The sequence below is a fragment of the Rhineura floridana genome, chromosome 9 (genome assembly GCF_030035675.1).
Source record: "Rhineura floridana isolate rRhiFlo1 chromosome 9, rRhiFlo1.hap2, whole genome shotgun sequence".
Classification (NCBI taxonomy): Eukaryota; Metazoa; Chordata; class Lepidosauria; order Squamata; family Rhineuridae; genus Rhineura; species Rhineura floridana.
In genome coordinates this window covers 10,597,284-10,614,794 of record NC_084488.1, presented here as the reverse complement: position 1 = coordinate 10,614,794, position 17,511 = coordinate 10,597,284, and the positions used below count along the sequence as shown (strand labels likewise).

Here is a 17,511-nt window from a genome sequence, read left to right as displayed (position 1 = left end):
CTGGTAGAAGACTGAGAAACATAAAAATTGCTACCATGGTTAGAGCACCTCCATAGGTGCCAAATTGATGAGGGAAGGAGGTTTTGTTTTATATAACTTATTAAAAAATAGCTCGAGCTTCCAATGGTGGTGTTGAAGGTGAGTTCAAGCAGCATAAGGAACTATTTTAGGCTTAGTTTTTCCTTGCCATGTATATGATTCGGAAATGAATGGAGTTTATTGTTATTTATTTAGAAGATCTCTATTCCAGGCCAGCATACAATAAATAAATAAAAACAGGAAAGATATAATACACAACAAGTATAAGGCAGTGAAAGCAGCAGTTGAAGTAAAGCTGTAAAATGAAAGCAGAACAGATAAAGCTAATCATGCCAACTTCCGTTACATGCTAAACTGGGGTTGCCAACCTTTTGGGGACAGGAGCACATTTGCAAACCAGAGAAATGGTTGTGGGCACCATGCATGCATTGCCACCATGCACTACACAGTTTCACTCTTCCTCTCCTCCAGCAATTACTTTCTATACCTTCTTTCAGCTCTAATGGGGGAGAGTGATCTTCATAGAGAGTGCAGCCAAGGAGACAAATGTTAACCTTTCCTTCCCAGCTGCATCCCCAGAGAGATTACCCTCTCCCCCAACTACTAAATTTCTTTGAAGTCTAATTGCAGCCAGAGATGAAGGGACTCTGAACGTCCCGGGAACGCTCCTTTGTCTGGCATTGAGATGCCATAACCAAAAAGGTGCTATCCACAGTCACCACCCACCTAATTTCGGATGGGGGGGATAGAGGAGGGCCTCAGATTATGAAAGATTCAAACAGCTCTTCTGGGAGAAGGCATTTTCCATCCTGTGCTCTGTCTCTCACAATGTGTCCTCTGCATTAAGTCTAGGTCCTGGACTAGACCCTTGGAACTAATTGACTGGAGTAAAGATCAGATCTTTTATTTACTTAAGGTATTTTTATGCTTCCCTTAAGAGAAGAAAAACCTCTTAAGCAGCATACAATTTAAATACAATATAATGCAACTGCAACAATAAAAGCCAGTAAAAATAAGCCAACAAACATCAAGCCCCCAAAATAGTAAAGTGCAGTACTAACTACAACAAAAACCATCAAAAGAACATGTCTAAAAAGAGCAGAAGAACAAAAACATGAGTCTTCAGGGCTTTCCTAAACATGTGAAAGTGATAGGACCCATTGCAGCCCAGCTGTTAAAGCATACCAGAGATGTGGGGCAACTGTAAAAAAGGCCCTTTTCCTCATGTTTTGTTAACCTAATTGTTCTGGAGGTGATCACCTAAAGAGGATACCTCTTGCTGATCTCAGAGCATGGGTAGGCTAGTATGGATGGAGGCAATCCTTCAGATACCTTGGAACCAAACCATTACAACTTTAAATATTAAAACCAGGATTTTACACTGGGCTCGGAAATGCTCCAGCAACTAGCACATCTGGTATGATAATCAGTGTCACATGACCTGACCGCCTACCACCCACCAGCACTTGAGTAACTGGTCTGTGTCAGCGACAGTTTCCGAACCGTTTTTAAAGTTGCTCACAGTCTGACTAGTGCATGGACGATCTGAGGCAAGGTCCCAGCAGATAGAAGTATGGTAACGCACATAATGTATCACATTCTAATGACACATTTTTCTCTTGAAACTTTGTTACCTGGTCAGCCTCTTAAAACAGTGGCCAGCGCTGCTCTAGTTCAGAGCAAGCAAAGGTACTGATGGGAAGAGCTGTTGGGCTGAAGGAATTCCAGACAGTCTCAGAACTGGGAAAAGAAAATTTCCAGTGTCAGAGAGAGATATTTCTGAAATTGGGATATGCCATATATGCCTGAGACTTCCCCTTCTTACACTAGTTTGGAAAATGAGGCGGGGTTACTGGCAGACAGGAAAATAATTATTTTTCCAGGATACAAGGGGTGTATGTATATGTGCATGAATACTTGGTTGCTCTCGGCCTTAACTGGCACTCTTGGTGGTTTCAAAATGGTTCAAAGTGTAATTTATACAAAAAAATGTTCCCAAAACAGCCTCTGTTGGTTGGATTGAAAATCACACTAAAAATTAATTAGAAGAAATTATTTGGCACTTTATTTGATGATGTATATAGAAATATTTCCTAGCCATGCTAAAAATGCTACAAGGGTCCACTGATATTTTTCCCCAGTACAGTTTTTAAAATTTGGGAACTATTTCCCTGACAAAGTAGTAATTGTATGCATCTTTTCCAAATAAACACTTCAGTCAAACTTTACAACAGCTCCCACAACACTGACATATTTGTATTAATTAGGACCTGTCCCTGCAAGATGATTTTCCTACCTGGATCTCACAATATGTAGGAAACCTACGTACAGCATGTGTTGCTGGTGTTTTTGCCACATGTGCTTAATGAGGGGCTACCTGCATTTTGTATACCTGTGAAAAAACAAACAGCTGCTTCAAGAGAAGATGTATAGGACAGAAACGTAGTGAGGGAGGAAACATTTAAATCTTTCCCAGCTTGTTTTTCTTGTTCCAAACTGCTTCTGCCAGGGGTTCAGAATGTATGTGTGTTATTCCGTACAGCTGTTCTATCCATTGTCCATTAAATTAAGTTAAGCTGGTTTTGTCCACAAGGTGGCAGAAACTGATCAACTTTTTCCAAAAGTGAATTGAACTTTATAAATCCCACTGGTCATACAAAATATTTTTCTCTTTGCTTGTCTAAAACGACATGAAAGCAAAAGAAGCAAAATCCAGAATATTGCTTGCATAGCTACAGTAGAATGCTTCTTCCAGGCTAAATTCTGCAGGGATAGGTCACCTTTCAGGCACTAGGGACTATCTCTGTGGGAACGTTTGCACCTGCAGGCACCACACTGAGAATCCCTGAAATTGGCAGTCCAAATAGTCTGCCCTAAAGTAAGGCAGCGTCTATGTCCTGTGAATAGACCTTCCATTTATTTTGGCAGGAATTGTGCAGGAAATGTTGCTGGTGGGTGTTTTTTTTGTTGTACTTCACATACTTCATCAAATAGCCAGTTGATGTGTTAGTACAGAATTGTACTACTTCTTTCTCAGTTTTGGGGCATGAATCTTTGCTAAACATTATTCTTTTCAAGTAGAAGCCATTAGGAACTGATTGGATCCCAACCATTCTGAGCCCTTTCAGTGCCCTTTTCATTTTGGTCTTTCATCTAATCACTGTATAATTATACCTGATTCTCACTGAATGCACAAAGAGAATGTTGTCATGAAAAACGTTGGTATGGGTGCCAACGCTCTCCAGATTCTGAAATGAGTGTTCAGAATATTGATCTATTGAACATCATGAGCTATCGCCATAAGAACCCTGCTAAAAGCCTATCTAGTCCATCATCCTTTTCTCATAGTGGCCAACCAGATGCCTATGGGAAGCGTACACACAGGGCCTTTCTTTTCTTTGTCTTGCATCTTCCAACATTCAGCTTCATTCAATGGCCTTGACTTTTAGTATTGGAAAGAGAGACAAAACCTCTCTGTCCACTTTTTCCACACCATGCACAAACTTATACAGTGTCATCATGTCCTTCCTTCTTTGCCTTTCCTCTAAATTAAAAAGCACCAAAGGATGTAACTTTTCCCCCATAGGGAAGCTGCTCCAACACCTTGGTCATTTTGGTTGCCGTTTTCTGAACCTTTTCCAACTCAGTATCCTTTTAAGGTGAGGTGATCAGAACGATGTATAGAATTCCAAGTTCTGATTCTATGCTGTCACCATAGATTTGAATAACAGCATTATGGTATTGTTAGTTTTATTTTCAGTCCCTTTCCTAATGCTCTTTTAGCATGGCATTCACCTTTTGCACAGCTCCTGCACATCAAGTTAACCACCTCAACCCCAAGGTCCTGTTGCTGGCGAATTACCAGATTAGACTCCCTTTATATATGTGTGAAATTTTGAATTTGTTTGACCCAATACATACTTTACGCTTGCTTGCACTGAACTGCATTTGCCATTTTACTGCCCATTTACCAGTTTCGAGACATCCTTCTGGAGTTCTTTTTGTTTTAATCCCCTTGTATGATTTCATATAGCAGCAAATGTGGCTAACTCACTGCTCAAGCCTAACTCTAAATCACTAATGAACAAGTTAAAAAGCACAGGACTCAGTAGCAATCCTTGTAGGACTCCACTTTCTGTATCCCTCCAGTGGAAGAACTGTCCATTTATTCTCACTGTCAACTTTTTGTTTGTTAAGCAGTTACTGATCCATAAGAGGGCCTTTCCTCTTACTCCATAACTGTTATGCTTACTGTGTCCAAAGCTTTTTAAAAGTCTAAATACACAACATCAGTTGGATTGCCTCTATCAATATGCTTCTTGACACTCTCAAAAGAACTGTAAAAGGTGAGTAAAACAGGACTTGACCCTTGTGAAAGCCATCCTGGTTCTGCTTCAGCAAGACTTGTTCTTCTATAAACTTTGTAATTCTATCTCTAACAGTGCTTTCTACCAGTTTTCCCAGAACTGATGTTAAGTTAACCAGCCTGTAATACCTGAATCCCCTGTGGAACCCATTTTAAAAATAGTGCTTACATTGGCCACTTTACAATCCTCAGGTATAGAGGCTGATCTTAGGACAAGTTTTGTATTTTGAAAGAAGATTAGCAATTTCACATTTGAGTTCTTTAAGAACTCGCAAGTGAATACGATCCAGATCCAGAAATTTGTCAGTTTTTTGTAAATAAGGGCTAGAACGTTATCTCTTGTTACCGCTATTTGCCTCAGTTCCTTAGACTCCCTTCCTGAGAAAGCTAGTTCAGGCAGAGAATCTGCCCTACATCTCCTGCTATGAAAACAGATGCAAAAACAATTTCATTCAGTGGCTGAGTACACATGACATTTCATTTTAGAATCAATGGAGACAGAGTACATGTTTTTTCTACATAGTTCACGCACAGTATATTGTACGTTTTCTGACCCTGAAAAGCATTTCTTGGGAAACTGGTTTCATACCAACAATACAAGCTCATTGCAGATTGACTCTGTATTATTGTGCAGTGTGGTCATTTGAGAACAGATGTAGGAGGTCCCCACAAGTATCCATGTCTGCCCAATGACATCATGGATAGGCGTACACCACTTCCTTTTTCATTCACCAGTGGCATGTGAAGGCAGGAAAAGGCATGGATAACCTAATCAAGGGGAGGGTTTTCAAATGTGTATCGAGTGAGCCTTGCAGGATCTAGAATCAATCTAGATTGAAAGCAGCATGTTGAGGATGAGCATGAACTATTCCGGATTGAGAAAACTACATTTTTGTGCTGTGAGTGCAGTCAGCTTCTCTGCAATTTCCTTTTTCTTTTTTAGCACACATTTGACTTCCTTGTCGTCCAAAGGTCCAATCCCGTTCTTAGGCAGTCTTCTATTACTAACGTATTTAAAGTTGTTTTTGGCCTTTGTTTTTAGCAATGTGAGCTTGAATCCTTTTTCCAGTATCCTCTATTGTATGCTTTACCAAAGTTTGTGTTCCTTTTTGTTCTCCTCATTTGGGCAAGACTTGTCCGTGTTAAAAAAAATTGGCAATTGCAAATTTACATATATATTTAATTCAATAGCAATACAATCACTGTTTCCAAGTGGTTCAACGCCTACATCTTGCATCAGATCCTGGGTGCCACTTAAGATTAAGTCCAGGGCTACTGCTCTTCTGGTTGGTTCCATGACTAACTGTTTTAGGGCACTGTCATTTAGGATATCTAGAAATCTTATCTTTGTTATCATGACTGGAACATACATTTACTCAGTCCGTGAGAATAATTGCAGTCAGCTATTACTACAGCATTTCCTCTTTTGGATGCCTCCTTGATTTCATTCTCCATCTCAAGATCACCCTGAGCATTTTGGTCAGGGGGGCGATAGTATATCCCAAGTGCTAAATTACTCTTGGTGCCTAGCATTATCACCCACAGCAATTTCTACAGGGGAGTCTGCCCCTTTTGTGATTTCTAGCTGTTGCTCTGTCCTTTTTGACAGAGTGACTCCACCTTCAGTATGCCCTTCCTATAAAGTTTGTATCCTGAGATAACAGTGTCCCATGGGTTCTCTCCATTCCACCAGGTTTCCATTATGTCCACTATATCCGTGCTCTCCTTTAACATCCAGCACTTGCCCAGCTTGGCTCAGAGGCTTCTAGAATTAGCATATAAAAACATCTATATACAGTGTCTCCTTCCAAATGGCTTTGGCATATGCATTTTACCCTATGCCTCTCTGAATTGCTGTGATGTGCCTCTATGCTTGCAGTGCCTAGTTCTACCTCTCCCAATTTGACCACTCATAAACATTTTCGTCCTCATCCATGGGGGATGATTTGTTCTCAACTGGACATGCCTCAGCTGTTGTTGGCTTTCTCCCCACAATTAGTTTAAAATCTGCTCTACCACCTTTTTTATTTTTAGTGCCAACTGTCTGATTCCTGATTCAAGTGGAGTCTGTCCCTTTTGTACAGGCCCACCTTGCCCCAGCATGTTTCCCAGGACCTACCATTGGGTAGGAGGGCAGCATTTCCTTATAGGCAGCCTTCTGGGGGCCTCACCCCTGTGGTGAGCAGGACCAGAGGCAAAAGTGGGCCAGCAACAGATGTAAGTTTTACCTTGTACAGTAGGCTGGTCCTTAGACACACTCGCACACCCCGCTCTACCTTCCATCCAGGCAAGCAAGAGTATCAGAGTTCAAAGACATATTCCAGCCAGGCCTAAACACTCAAGGAAGGTAAAGAGCAGGGGCAGTGAGTTGTTTGGCCTTGAGGGAGAGGGTTGTGGCTTTTCAACTATAGTAGAAAAGGCAAAATAGGCTTGGAGGGCTGCATTTGGCCACCAAGCCTGAGGTTCCCCAGCCGCAGGCCTAAGAAATCCAAACTCCTTCTCCCAACTCAACTAACTAATTCATGCATTGAGACTACACAGCTGTGCTTATCTAGCTGGTCCTGCACATAGATCTGATGGCATTTCAGAGAATTGAAGGTCCTGGCTTTCAACCTCCTACCTAGCACCTCCCCAAATTTCATTTCCAGAACTGCACATCAATATTTACCCACAACTAATGTATTTAAATAATTGTTTGAATGCTGATTACCGTATGATATCTCAACATATGAATTGGGGCTAGCTTTCCAATAGTACTATGGAGTTGGAGTGCGTCTCTAATTGTTGCAACCACTCCTTTGTGTCTGCTTTGTTTCATAGGTTTTACTTAATTGGTGGTGGGATTCCTGTCATAGTCTGTGGGATAACAGCCGCTGCAAATATAAGGAATTATGGAAGCAGGCCTCATGCAGCATAGTGAGTATTGTCTTACTGATACGTATTTGGGTAGATACATTTTACTGAAATTATTACATTATTAAGAGTAACGTGAAAATAGATGCCTTTCTCAGGTTTTGCTTCTTTTATTGCAGTTGCTGGATGGCATGGGAGCCAAGTTTGGGAGCATTTTATGGACCTGCTAGTTTCATTATTTTTGTAAACTGCATGTATTTTCTCAGCATATTTATACAACTGAAGAGACACCCTGAGCGTAAATTTGAGCTTAAAGAGCCAGCTGAGGAGCAGCAGCGTTTAGCAACCAATGAACATGGGGACCTCAACCATCAAGATTCAGTGTCTGTGTCACTGCTGTCCACTTCAGCCTTGGAAAATGAGCATAGTTTCCATGCTCAGCTTCTGGGTGTGAGCCTTGCTTTATTTCTATACGTGGCTCTATGGATTTTTGGGGCCTTTGCTGTTTATTTATATTACCCCTTGGATTTGGTATTTAGCTGTTTTTTTGGAGTTGTGTGTTTAAGTCTTAGTGGTTTTCTAATAATACATCATTGCATTAATCGGGAAGATGTCAGACATGCTTGGATAACAACCTGCTGCCCTGGAAGGAGCACATACTCGGTACAAGTTAACATTCAGCCCTCTTCCAGTACAAGTGGGACAAATGCAGAACCTGCTAAGTGTACCAATAGCAGTGCAGAGTCGTCATGTACAAATAAAAGTGCATCAAGCTTAAAAAATTCTTCTCCGGGTAGTAAACTGACCAATATACAAGCTGCAGCAGCTCAGTGTCCTCCAGGCTCCTTGGCACTGAACACAGGCCCTCCACTTGATAATAGTCTTACTGAACACTCCGTAGACAATGAGGTCAAAATGCACGTGGCCCCTTTAGAGGTACCTTTACGGACAAATGGGCACCCAGGTCGCCATCACAAAAATAGGAGTAAAGGACATCGTGCCAGCAGGCTTACAGTTTTGAGGGAGTATGCTTATGATGTTCCCACCAGCGTGGAAGGAAGCATCCAGAATGGCTTACCCAAACCTCGTCAAAGTATCAGCGAAGGGCATTCGAGGAGTCGAAGAGCTTATTTGGCATACAGAGAACGGCAATATAACCAGTCCCAGCAAGACAGCAGTGATGCTTGTAGCACTCTTCAAAAAGGACACAGGAATACTGAAAAGACAGTGCCAACAAACTTCAAAAAGAATGTACTTACGAAGCCAATCGTGGCAGAGCTGGAAGGGCAGCAGAAGTCCTATGGCTTAAATTTGGCTGTCCAGAATGGGCCACTAAAAACCAGTGCTCAGGATGGGGCATTATTGACTGCCGACAGTACTGGCAATATCAGGACTGGGTTATGGAAACATGAAACTACTGTGTAGTTCTATTGGACATCATCCTTGAAAGGATTTAAAAGAAAGTTCTTTTATGCTATGAATAATTTTCCATAGTTTACAAACATGGGTACTTTTGAGATGCGAGAGTATTGGGTAGGAGAGATGTGCCATGTGAAAGTATTTTATACTTTTTTAAAGTGTATCTGTGACATTTTGACAAAAGACCTGTTACTCCTTGGTGAATCTTTCATTATGGGGTTCTGTTTTGAGATGCAACATTGGACAATTTTTTTTTCATGTAACATTCTCTCTCTTAGGTACGTCCATCACATTTCACTTTTATATTTAAATGTGTAAAATAAATAACTTTCTGTAAAATCCTTTTATGTGCCATATTGGTTCAAAAAGGGGAAAATGCAGCTAGCACTTTGTATTTACATCTTACTGCACCTTTTTATGCTGAAAAACTGGCAGTTCAGTTGCCAGCAAGAGACTCAATGCATACTGCCTGCCAAACTGGGTAAGTTCTAGGCTGTTGCTTACAGCTGATATCCAGGACCTTGTTGCACAAGAAAAAATGCATCAAAACATTTCTAACGCAAAGTTTAAGATCCCTGCAACTGAAGACATCTGCAAGCATCTGTTGGGGTTCTTTATTTAGAAAGTAATGTGTGTTGTTACATTTGAACTGGCTACCTCATTTGCAGAAGGCAGCCGAGGCTCATCATTCAGCCCTTATACTCGGCAAAGTAAGTTTTCATCAGTGCTTCCTGTGTAACAGGAGTGTGCTGTGTATTTATTGAAATGTGTATAAACTGCACTTTCATAGGACATAGTAAGGTGATGTACAATATAAAAACTAAATACATCAGTAATATCATCGGTAACAACATCAGTAATGTGTCAGTAAAAACTAGCTGGTAAAAAACATCAACATTCCAAAGGCCTATCCGAAAATAAAGTTTTAAAAAGAAAGCAAGGGTGATTCCTGCCAGACTTCTGTTGGCAGGGAGTTCTAGTGGCCTGCCATACTAAAGGCTCTGTCCCTGGTAAAAGCCAACCAAACCTCAAGTGTTTAGGGGACCACCAAAAGAGCCCCATCAGAAGATCTCAGTAATCAAGTTGAAGCAAAAGGAATCAGGTGGTACTTTGAACCCAAGTTGTATTAGCACAATAACCTTGAACCAGCTTGGTAGCAAATTGGCAACCAGTGCAGTTCTCTCAGCCCATGAGTAACATGTTGTCAGTAACCTGCTCCTATGAGTAGTCTGGCTGCTGTGCTCTGCAGTAGTTGCAGCTTCTGGACCAGACAGAAGAGCAGCCCCACATAAAGTGTTATAGGAATCAAGGCTTGAGATTACCAACGCATGGATCACTATGGTTGGGCTACGCTGGCCCAGGAATGGTCACAGCTGGAGTACCAGCCAAAGCTGGTAGAAGGCACTCCTAGCCACAGATGTTAATTGGGTCCAGAAAGGATGGATTAAAGAGTGCCCCCAGCTGCAAACCTGTAAGGTAATCAAGGCTGATTCGGTCTCGTACGCAGGCCTGAACCAAGACTGGAACAGATAGTCTCATCCAGGAATGTCTGCAATTTTGCATCAACCCTCTCAATCACCTTCCCCCCAAAGGGAGATATTTACAACTGGGCAATACTTGTTACAATCTATGGGGTTTGAGAGCCAGCTTATTCAGAAGTGGAACATAACTGCCTCCTTTAGGGCAGCAAGCACCATGCTCTAATGCAGTGAACTATTCATCAAACCTTTGACCCATCAGTCAGCGCCCTCCCCCATTTGAATTCTCTTGCCAATATGGGCAGGGATCGGCAGGACACGTAGTTGGATACATCCCTGTGAGCACCTTGTCCACACCATAAGTCCACACATGCTGAAATTGATCCTACAAAGTCTGACAAGATGCTGTAACTAATTTTGTTAACTAGTAGTTTGGGTGGCAGATCTTGTGGACTGAACAACTAGCAAACTTGCAGCCTACATCATAAGTCCACACATGCTGAAATTGATCCTACAAAGTCTGACAAGATGCTGTAACTAATTTTGTTAACTAGTAGTTTGGGTCACAGATCTTGTGGACTGAACAACTAGCAAACTTTTAAAGCAAAGATATGCAGAAGTAGGAGTCATCAAGCTTGCAGCCTACTTTTTTTAAAAAAAGAAAAAAGCACTATTAGTGAACTTTGAGGAAAATCTCTTGAGGGCCCCATGCTTAAAAGACCAGGGTACAAATAATTAAACTTGTTTAAAAAGAAAAAAACCAGAAAGGGATGCTTTGGGTCTGGCATCTCATGAAGCATTGCCTATAAATCTTTCACAACAAGACACCTACACACCCAAAGAAAAAGAGCATTTCAGCAATAAAAATACCTGGGAATTCCTGCTTAGCCTCCACAGATAGACTATGACTCATTTTGCTGCACCAGTAATATGAATGGCACTTGGAACCCTTTGGTGCTTCTGTATCATTTCTTTCCTTTGTGCCATTGCTGCTCCTAAACTTTGCATTTTGCTGGTATCTGTTTCCTAACACTGAAATTTCTCCTGTGCTTCTCTCCAAACCCTACCCATCACAGCTGTTCTGGTTGCCTACCCTACTTCACAGATGGCATATGCCCCTTGGTTGGCTAGGTTTAGGGCATGGGTTCTCAACAAGGGGGAATTCTAGGGTTCCAGGGGGGGAATTGGGACCACTATTCAGCAAAGTGTGGTGTCCTGTAGATTATGTACAATCTGTAAAATTGTAGTTTGTTTTTAATTTAATCTGCGACATTCAATAAAGTTTATTGAATGTCACAGATTAAAATCGATTCTTGAACATGCAGCATTATTTTCATTTGCAAAATTAAATTATTATTTAAAGACCAGAAAGTGCTCCAAGAAATTCTGTTATAATATAAACTAAGAAATTTTTCTCTCACGAGAAACACCACCGTCACTCGCGAAACGTCAACACGCTATGAGAGACTATCTTGGGAAGGGAGTAATTATATTCTGAACAATGGTGAAAGGAGGGAATGGAGCAAAAAAGGTTGAGAACCGCTGGTTTAGGGGGTGTGATGTGTAATGTTTGACGGGTGTTTTTTTTTCTTAGGCTGCGGAATTTCAATAAAACCAAGTCTAGGAGTTCTCATAATAAACAGCTCTTTATTAGGTAATGCTAAAGAAGGAACTAGAATTTATTCCATAGTGATTGATCAGGTCTGTTAAGTGCTAGGAATAAAATGGACATGGACGAGAAGTGGTAGAGAAGTTTTAATTCACTAAGATGTCGGAGAAGTACAGAGTCTCTGTCTTTGTGCTGATTCAGTGAAATGGTTACATTTACCTTTTAAACCATTTTTGCACACTTGGAAGTATAATATTAAAGGAAAATGAAAGATTTGAAAATAAGTGGCATTAATGAGTGCATGTTTTTCTTAACACTTATTTCTCAATACGTTCTAAATGTATGGTAAACACACAGCAATAATTTGTATCTGACAGTCATTCTGCTTCAAAGGTTTTGTTGCTGTGTATGCAGAGTGTTGCTTTTGACTTAGAATCTCAATACTGGCTATGAATCCATAGCTGGGTGAGCCACAGCAGGTTTGTTTGCTATGATTCATTTCTAGGATCTTGTCCATCTCCATGTCACAAAAACAGATACCAAAATGCTAAGTCTGTCCAAACAACTAAATTCCTTAGATTTTTCTTTTAAGTTATTGCTAAAGTTAGTCCTGGAGATGTTGAAGAGTGAGTTGATTTGAAACTCTACATGTTGGAATAATCCACCGCAGGCTGGGTTCCAGAGAGCTGCTCTAGGCATGCCAGAAGACTTGGACATGCCTAAGTGTGTTTTGACATTTTTCCTTTGCACATTGATTTTAAAAATACCCTTCAGTTTAAAAAGATACTAAGATGCAAGGGGGCTGCTGTTCCAGAAGCACAAGCTCAAAATCGTTTGACATTGTTTTATTTTTTAAGCACTGCCCTTTCATGAGAGACCAGAAGGGCCAACAATAAAAAATCCAGCATAAAAAAAGGTAGAGCCACAATACAAAATACAACATTCAATAATAATATTATGTCCCATCGTTCTTTAGCTCCAGGACCAGTTAGATTTCAGTTTTGTTTCATTTTCTGTAAGGTTAATTCCAGAGGGATCACTGAGGACAATTTTGAAAGCAGTAAAATAATTTTAGTAAGGCGGATGCTTTGCCATACTACTTATTCATTCTGTTGGTAACCCTGCCATGCATATTGGTGATGCTTCCATTTTCCAGAGCAAAAACTTGGGTTTAATAAAAAATGCTCCAGTGCTGAGGCTTGTTTTCATGAATCTAGACATAAAAGCTATCATTCTGCGCCATGCTGATGGACTTCTGATGGATGTAATCCATTTCTATTGAAGTCGGTTCTTCAGTTAATTGAAGACAATGCATTCTTTCTCTTTGTCCACCACCCAATCATCCGTCAAAACCTCATTTTTAATGACAGAGCTTTACCTGGTTCTATGTCTTGGTTTGAAAATGGAACACTTTCTCTACAACTTATTCCAATAAAAAAATCCATTAACTCGGACTCATGTTTTTTTTGCCACTTAAATCAATTCCATAAGTGACCTGCCTCCCACAAGGACAAAGTAGTGATGAATTTCCTTATTAATTTTCCCTCTCTGTGTCTTTGTATGTGACGGCGGCTTGGATTCTGAGTGCCTTTTTTGCCTTCAGGAGAGCCTCGTTACCCCTATGGTTGCATAGTCCTCCTGTCAAATCAGGAGGCGCTTTTAATTCTCCAGTGAATATCCAGTTACGCTGTAATCATACAGTGCTTTAATTTTACTTCACACATTTCATGTTGAAACGTGCTCCTTTGCCTCAAATAACTTTATAGCAGATAGACTTTAACTAGCAATATCAACCACCTGGTGTCATAATGACATCAGGAGACGGACTCCTGGCAAAGTTCAAAGGAGGCTGCAGTATCAGCCAGTCACCTGACATATCTGACATCAAGTGTAGGGAAGGTTAGCTCACAAGGGGCTGCAAGGCCAGAGGGAAATAGAATGAAATGCAGTAAGTAAAGACAGGATTTTACTTTGAAATGTTTTATTGGTTCTTTCAAATAATTAGTATGCACTTTTGTTTAGGAATGAACCAAAGTACAATCGGGAAGGTTCCTTTGAATCAGGGGTAGCTAACTTCTCGTTACAAGTCACATCACCCCTGACTGTTACCCATGCTGGCTGTGGCTGGTGTCCCAACAACATTCCAAAGGCCACAGTTTAGCCATTCTTATTCACATCAATCAATTATAGGAGCTTTTCCCCCCTTGATTGATTTTAATCAAAATAATATAGATCTATTTTGGATATTAATGATATAACATACCATTTATTTATTTATTTATTTATTTAAAATACTTATACCCCGCCCTTCTTCCGAGGAACTCAGGGCGGCTCACAATTAAAATAATAAACAATCAGAACAACCAATATGCATGTTAAAAACAATTAAAAATAGATTAAATCAAAATAGATTAAAACTATAACATTTTCAGTTACAAGCCCGCCTAAATAAAACAGTCTTCACCTGGGTGCGAAAGGACGATAACGAGGAAGCCAACCGAACCTCGCTAGGGAGGGAATTCCACAATCTTCAGTTCATCTTCAGTTCAGCTTGGCAACTAATCCTAAATACTCCTATGGCCCGCTGGTGCAAGCAACTGGAGAAGAGGCATATTTGCTCGGTTGACCCATAGAGGTAGGGTGTTGAGACCCTTAAATGCTGACCTGATGTCGCTGATCACACGGAGCACCTACATTGGTTCAGCTGCTTATGCCTAGGTGTACTTGGCAGACATTCACTCCTGGCACTCACTAAATGTGCGGACATCAAGGGGGCAGGACCACCAGCTTAGTCCCGCTCCACTTTCTACTTGTGATAGCCTAAAACACAAAAAATGTGGGAAAGAGACTGTTAAAGAGATAGTAAGCTATGTTAATGTATTCAATATATGGAAGCTTTGGTTGGTTCTCAAAATCACTTGAGTTGAGTCACCTTTTTGCTTGATCTATAATTGCCTTTTTGTTGACATCACCAGGTTGTTAAAGAATTACCCCTTGTAGTATAATTTATCTCACTACGCCCATGCCTTGTGACATTTGCTTCTCCAGCTCCACCATCTTCAACTGTTTGAGGGTCTGATGCTCCCTTAAATTACTTTTTATCCCTTGCTGTGCCTTATGCTAAAAAACCTCAGTGATGATACTTTTTTCTTCAAGGCCTGGCCTCCAAGAGGTCTTCTGTATCTTTAAAAGTTGTGCAGGTGGAAGGGAGAATTCCACCTTGTGGTTTTTCCCATTACAGGGTTGCAAGAACACCTGCACTTGGCTGACTTTCTCTTCTCCTAAAGATACAGGAACAGTCTCAGGCCCTGAATCTGGCAACCCTACCACAGAGAGCATGATTAGCAAGCAGTTGAGACTGAATAATGCACAAAGTAAAATCTGAAATGTGGGTTCTGCCTGTTTATGCTACACCACCTGCTAAACCTTTGGTCATATAGAATAGCACTTAAACAGTATTAGTTTTTCCACATCAAGATCATTCATGTGTGCAGAGCTTAAAGTTTTATGATGTCAGGTGTAGGGGCAGGTGGATATAGCTTGGCCAAAACTGTCTTGTAGGCCAAATGGGGATGCCTGGTGGGCCAAATTTGGCCTGCAGACTGGAGGTTACTCACCCCTGTCTTAAACCAAAATCAGAAAACTGGATTCTTTTCCTAGGCCATTCTCTCTTACTGCGAGTGAATATGAGCAGCAATATGTTTGTACTGGCATATTCTGTGGCCTGTCTTTCATTTTTTAAAGGCGCAGTTCATAGAAAAACATTTTGGAGTGAAATTTATTTCTTACAATAATAGATCCACTAGATGGAGCCATAAGGAAGCACTTAAAATATACAACTCCAGATTTGGGAAATACTTTGTCCATTTCCTTCCAAGCACACTCCAGCCAAAGTTAAGCGTTTGTTAGTCTCATAGGTTTTGATGGAAAATTTTAAGTATCTGCTTAATGCTCCCATTAAAGGAATTTGTTAAACATGCATAACTTTCAGTGGTCATGTTGTGCTGTCCAAGGTTTTGAATGGGAATCCTTCCCAGATCTGCCTGGAGATCCCAAGGATTGTCCCCAGGACCTTTTGCATGCAAAGGATGTGCTCTATCACTGAGCTAAACCTCTTTCTATGGATGAGCCAGGCAAGTTCTTTCTACTTTGTCTATTGTCCGGGCCTGGCAACCAAGAGGTCTTCTGGATCTTTCAAAGTTGTGCAGGGGGAAGGGAGAATTCCATCTTGTGGTTTTTCCCATTACAGGGTTGCAAGAACACCTGCACTTGGCTGACTTTCTCTTCTCCTAAAGATACAGGATCAGTCTCAGGCCATGAACCTAGCAACCCTATTTACAAAAAAATGAAAAACCATTTTTTCATAAACTTCAGTGATCAAAAATATATAAAATACAGAGTTATATAGAATCTTGCATACAAAGTCATAGATTTTAGACACCACTTCACCTAACAGTCCAATTTAGTTCTTCATTTGGAACACAAGGTGATACTGTTTTCAGTTTATATATCCAACATGCTGCTGTTTTGTAGGATATTCCAGTGTAGCTGTTGTCCTTTGGTGTTTAACTTCTCCAGACTGCAAAATTTTAACTCTTCCTGGTTCTTCCTACATTGTAAAATAAATAAATGCTGAATGATGGGGGCTTGTACCTTTTGATTCCTAATGCAACGTTTGTGCTCACAGATGCAGGTTTTGATAGATCTTCTAGTTATTCATACATAAATCTTCCTACAGGGCACAAAATGGTATAGATCACCCCTTTAGTGTTGCATTTATAGCACTGTTTATGGCTATACTGTTGTCAACAAGGTTCACAATATACTTTCCCACAAGGCAGTTGTTACACACAGAACACTACCCACAACTGAATTTCTCTCTGATTTCTTCCCCTAACCAAGTCTTATTTGTCTTGGGCCTACAGCTACTGTGTACCAATATATCTTTGAGGAGCCTTCCAGACTGGTGTTTTATTGCGGGTTTATTCTGCAACATGTTCCTGACCCAATAATAGTGCATTAATGGTGGGTTTATTCTGTTTCAGTTTGTTCTGCAGTGCTGCCCCAACGCTACCACATTATTGCTGTCCAGAGAAGCTATAGTGCAACAAAAGCTGGACAAAAACCAGACTATGTACAGTAGGGCCAGGCTCATACAGCGGGTTACGTTCCGGACCCCCGCTGTAAAGCGAAAACCACTGTAAAGCGGATCCCATTGACTTACATTGACCAAAATGGCGTCCGGCGGCAAAAAACTGCCGTAAAAGCGGAACAAGCGCTGTAAAGCGGGGCCTTTCTACAATTCACAACCGCTGTATTAGTGGAATGCTGTAAAGCGGGGCCTTTCTACAATTCACAACCGCTGTATTAGCGGAACGCTGTAAAGCAAAGCACTGTAAAGCGGGGCCCTACTGTATAGAATAAAAAGTTACAGGATTTCAGCAGGAAGTTGGGGGATATGCTGCCATGAATCACACAGTACTTTCAGGTGCTGACCTAGGATGGCAGGATCTGGAGGAAGGTAAAGAGGCAGTTGAGAAGGAATGCTGAAGCAACAGAGTGAAGTTTTCTAGGGAAAACCCACCCTTATCCGATGGTAATGCTGGAACGGGAGTCCCTGCTGCTCCTTCCCTCCTTGTATGGGAGGGAGCACTGTCAGAAGCCGGGGAGAGCTCAGAGCTGGCTGAACAAGATTCAGAGGAGGCAGCGGGTCCAGTGAGCACCCAATGAGTGCACACCTGCAGGCT

The 17,511-nt window shown here is 41.1% G+C and overlaps 1 protein-coding gene across 4 annotated transcripts in view; it reads left to right on the top strand.

Moving 5' to 3' along the window:
- The window catches only part of ADGRA3 (adhesion G protein-coupled receptor A3), a 103,175-nt gene that overhangs the window by 67,642 nt on the left and 18,022 nt on the right, over positions 1-17,511 (top strand). For 2 of the 4 annotated variants that reach the window (XM_061585417.1, XM_061585416.1), the window contains 2 exons: positions 7,226-7,321; positions 7,438-9,016. The exons of 1 other annotated variant lie outside the window; for it this stretch is intronic. In XM_061585417.1, coding sequence (XP_061441401.1) covers positions 7,226-7,321; positions 7,438-8,683 — 1,342 coding nt within the window. In that variant the 3' untranslated portion in view covers positions 8,684-9,016. Of the gene's footprint in view, positions 1-3,625; positions 3,699-7,225; positions 7,322-7,437; positions 9,017-17,511 lie in introns of those variants that run through there. One more of the 4 variants, XM_061585418.1, reaches the window with a different exon arrangement.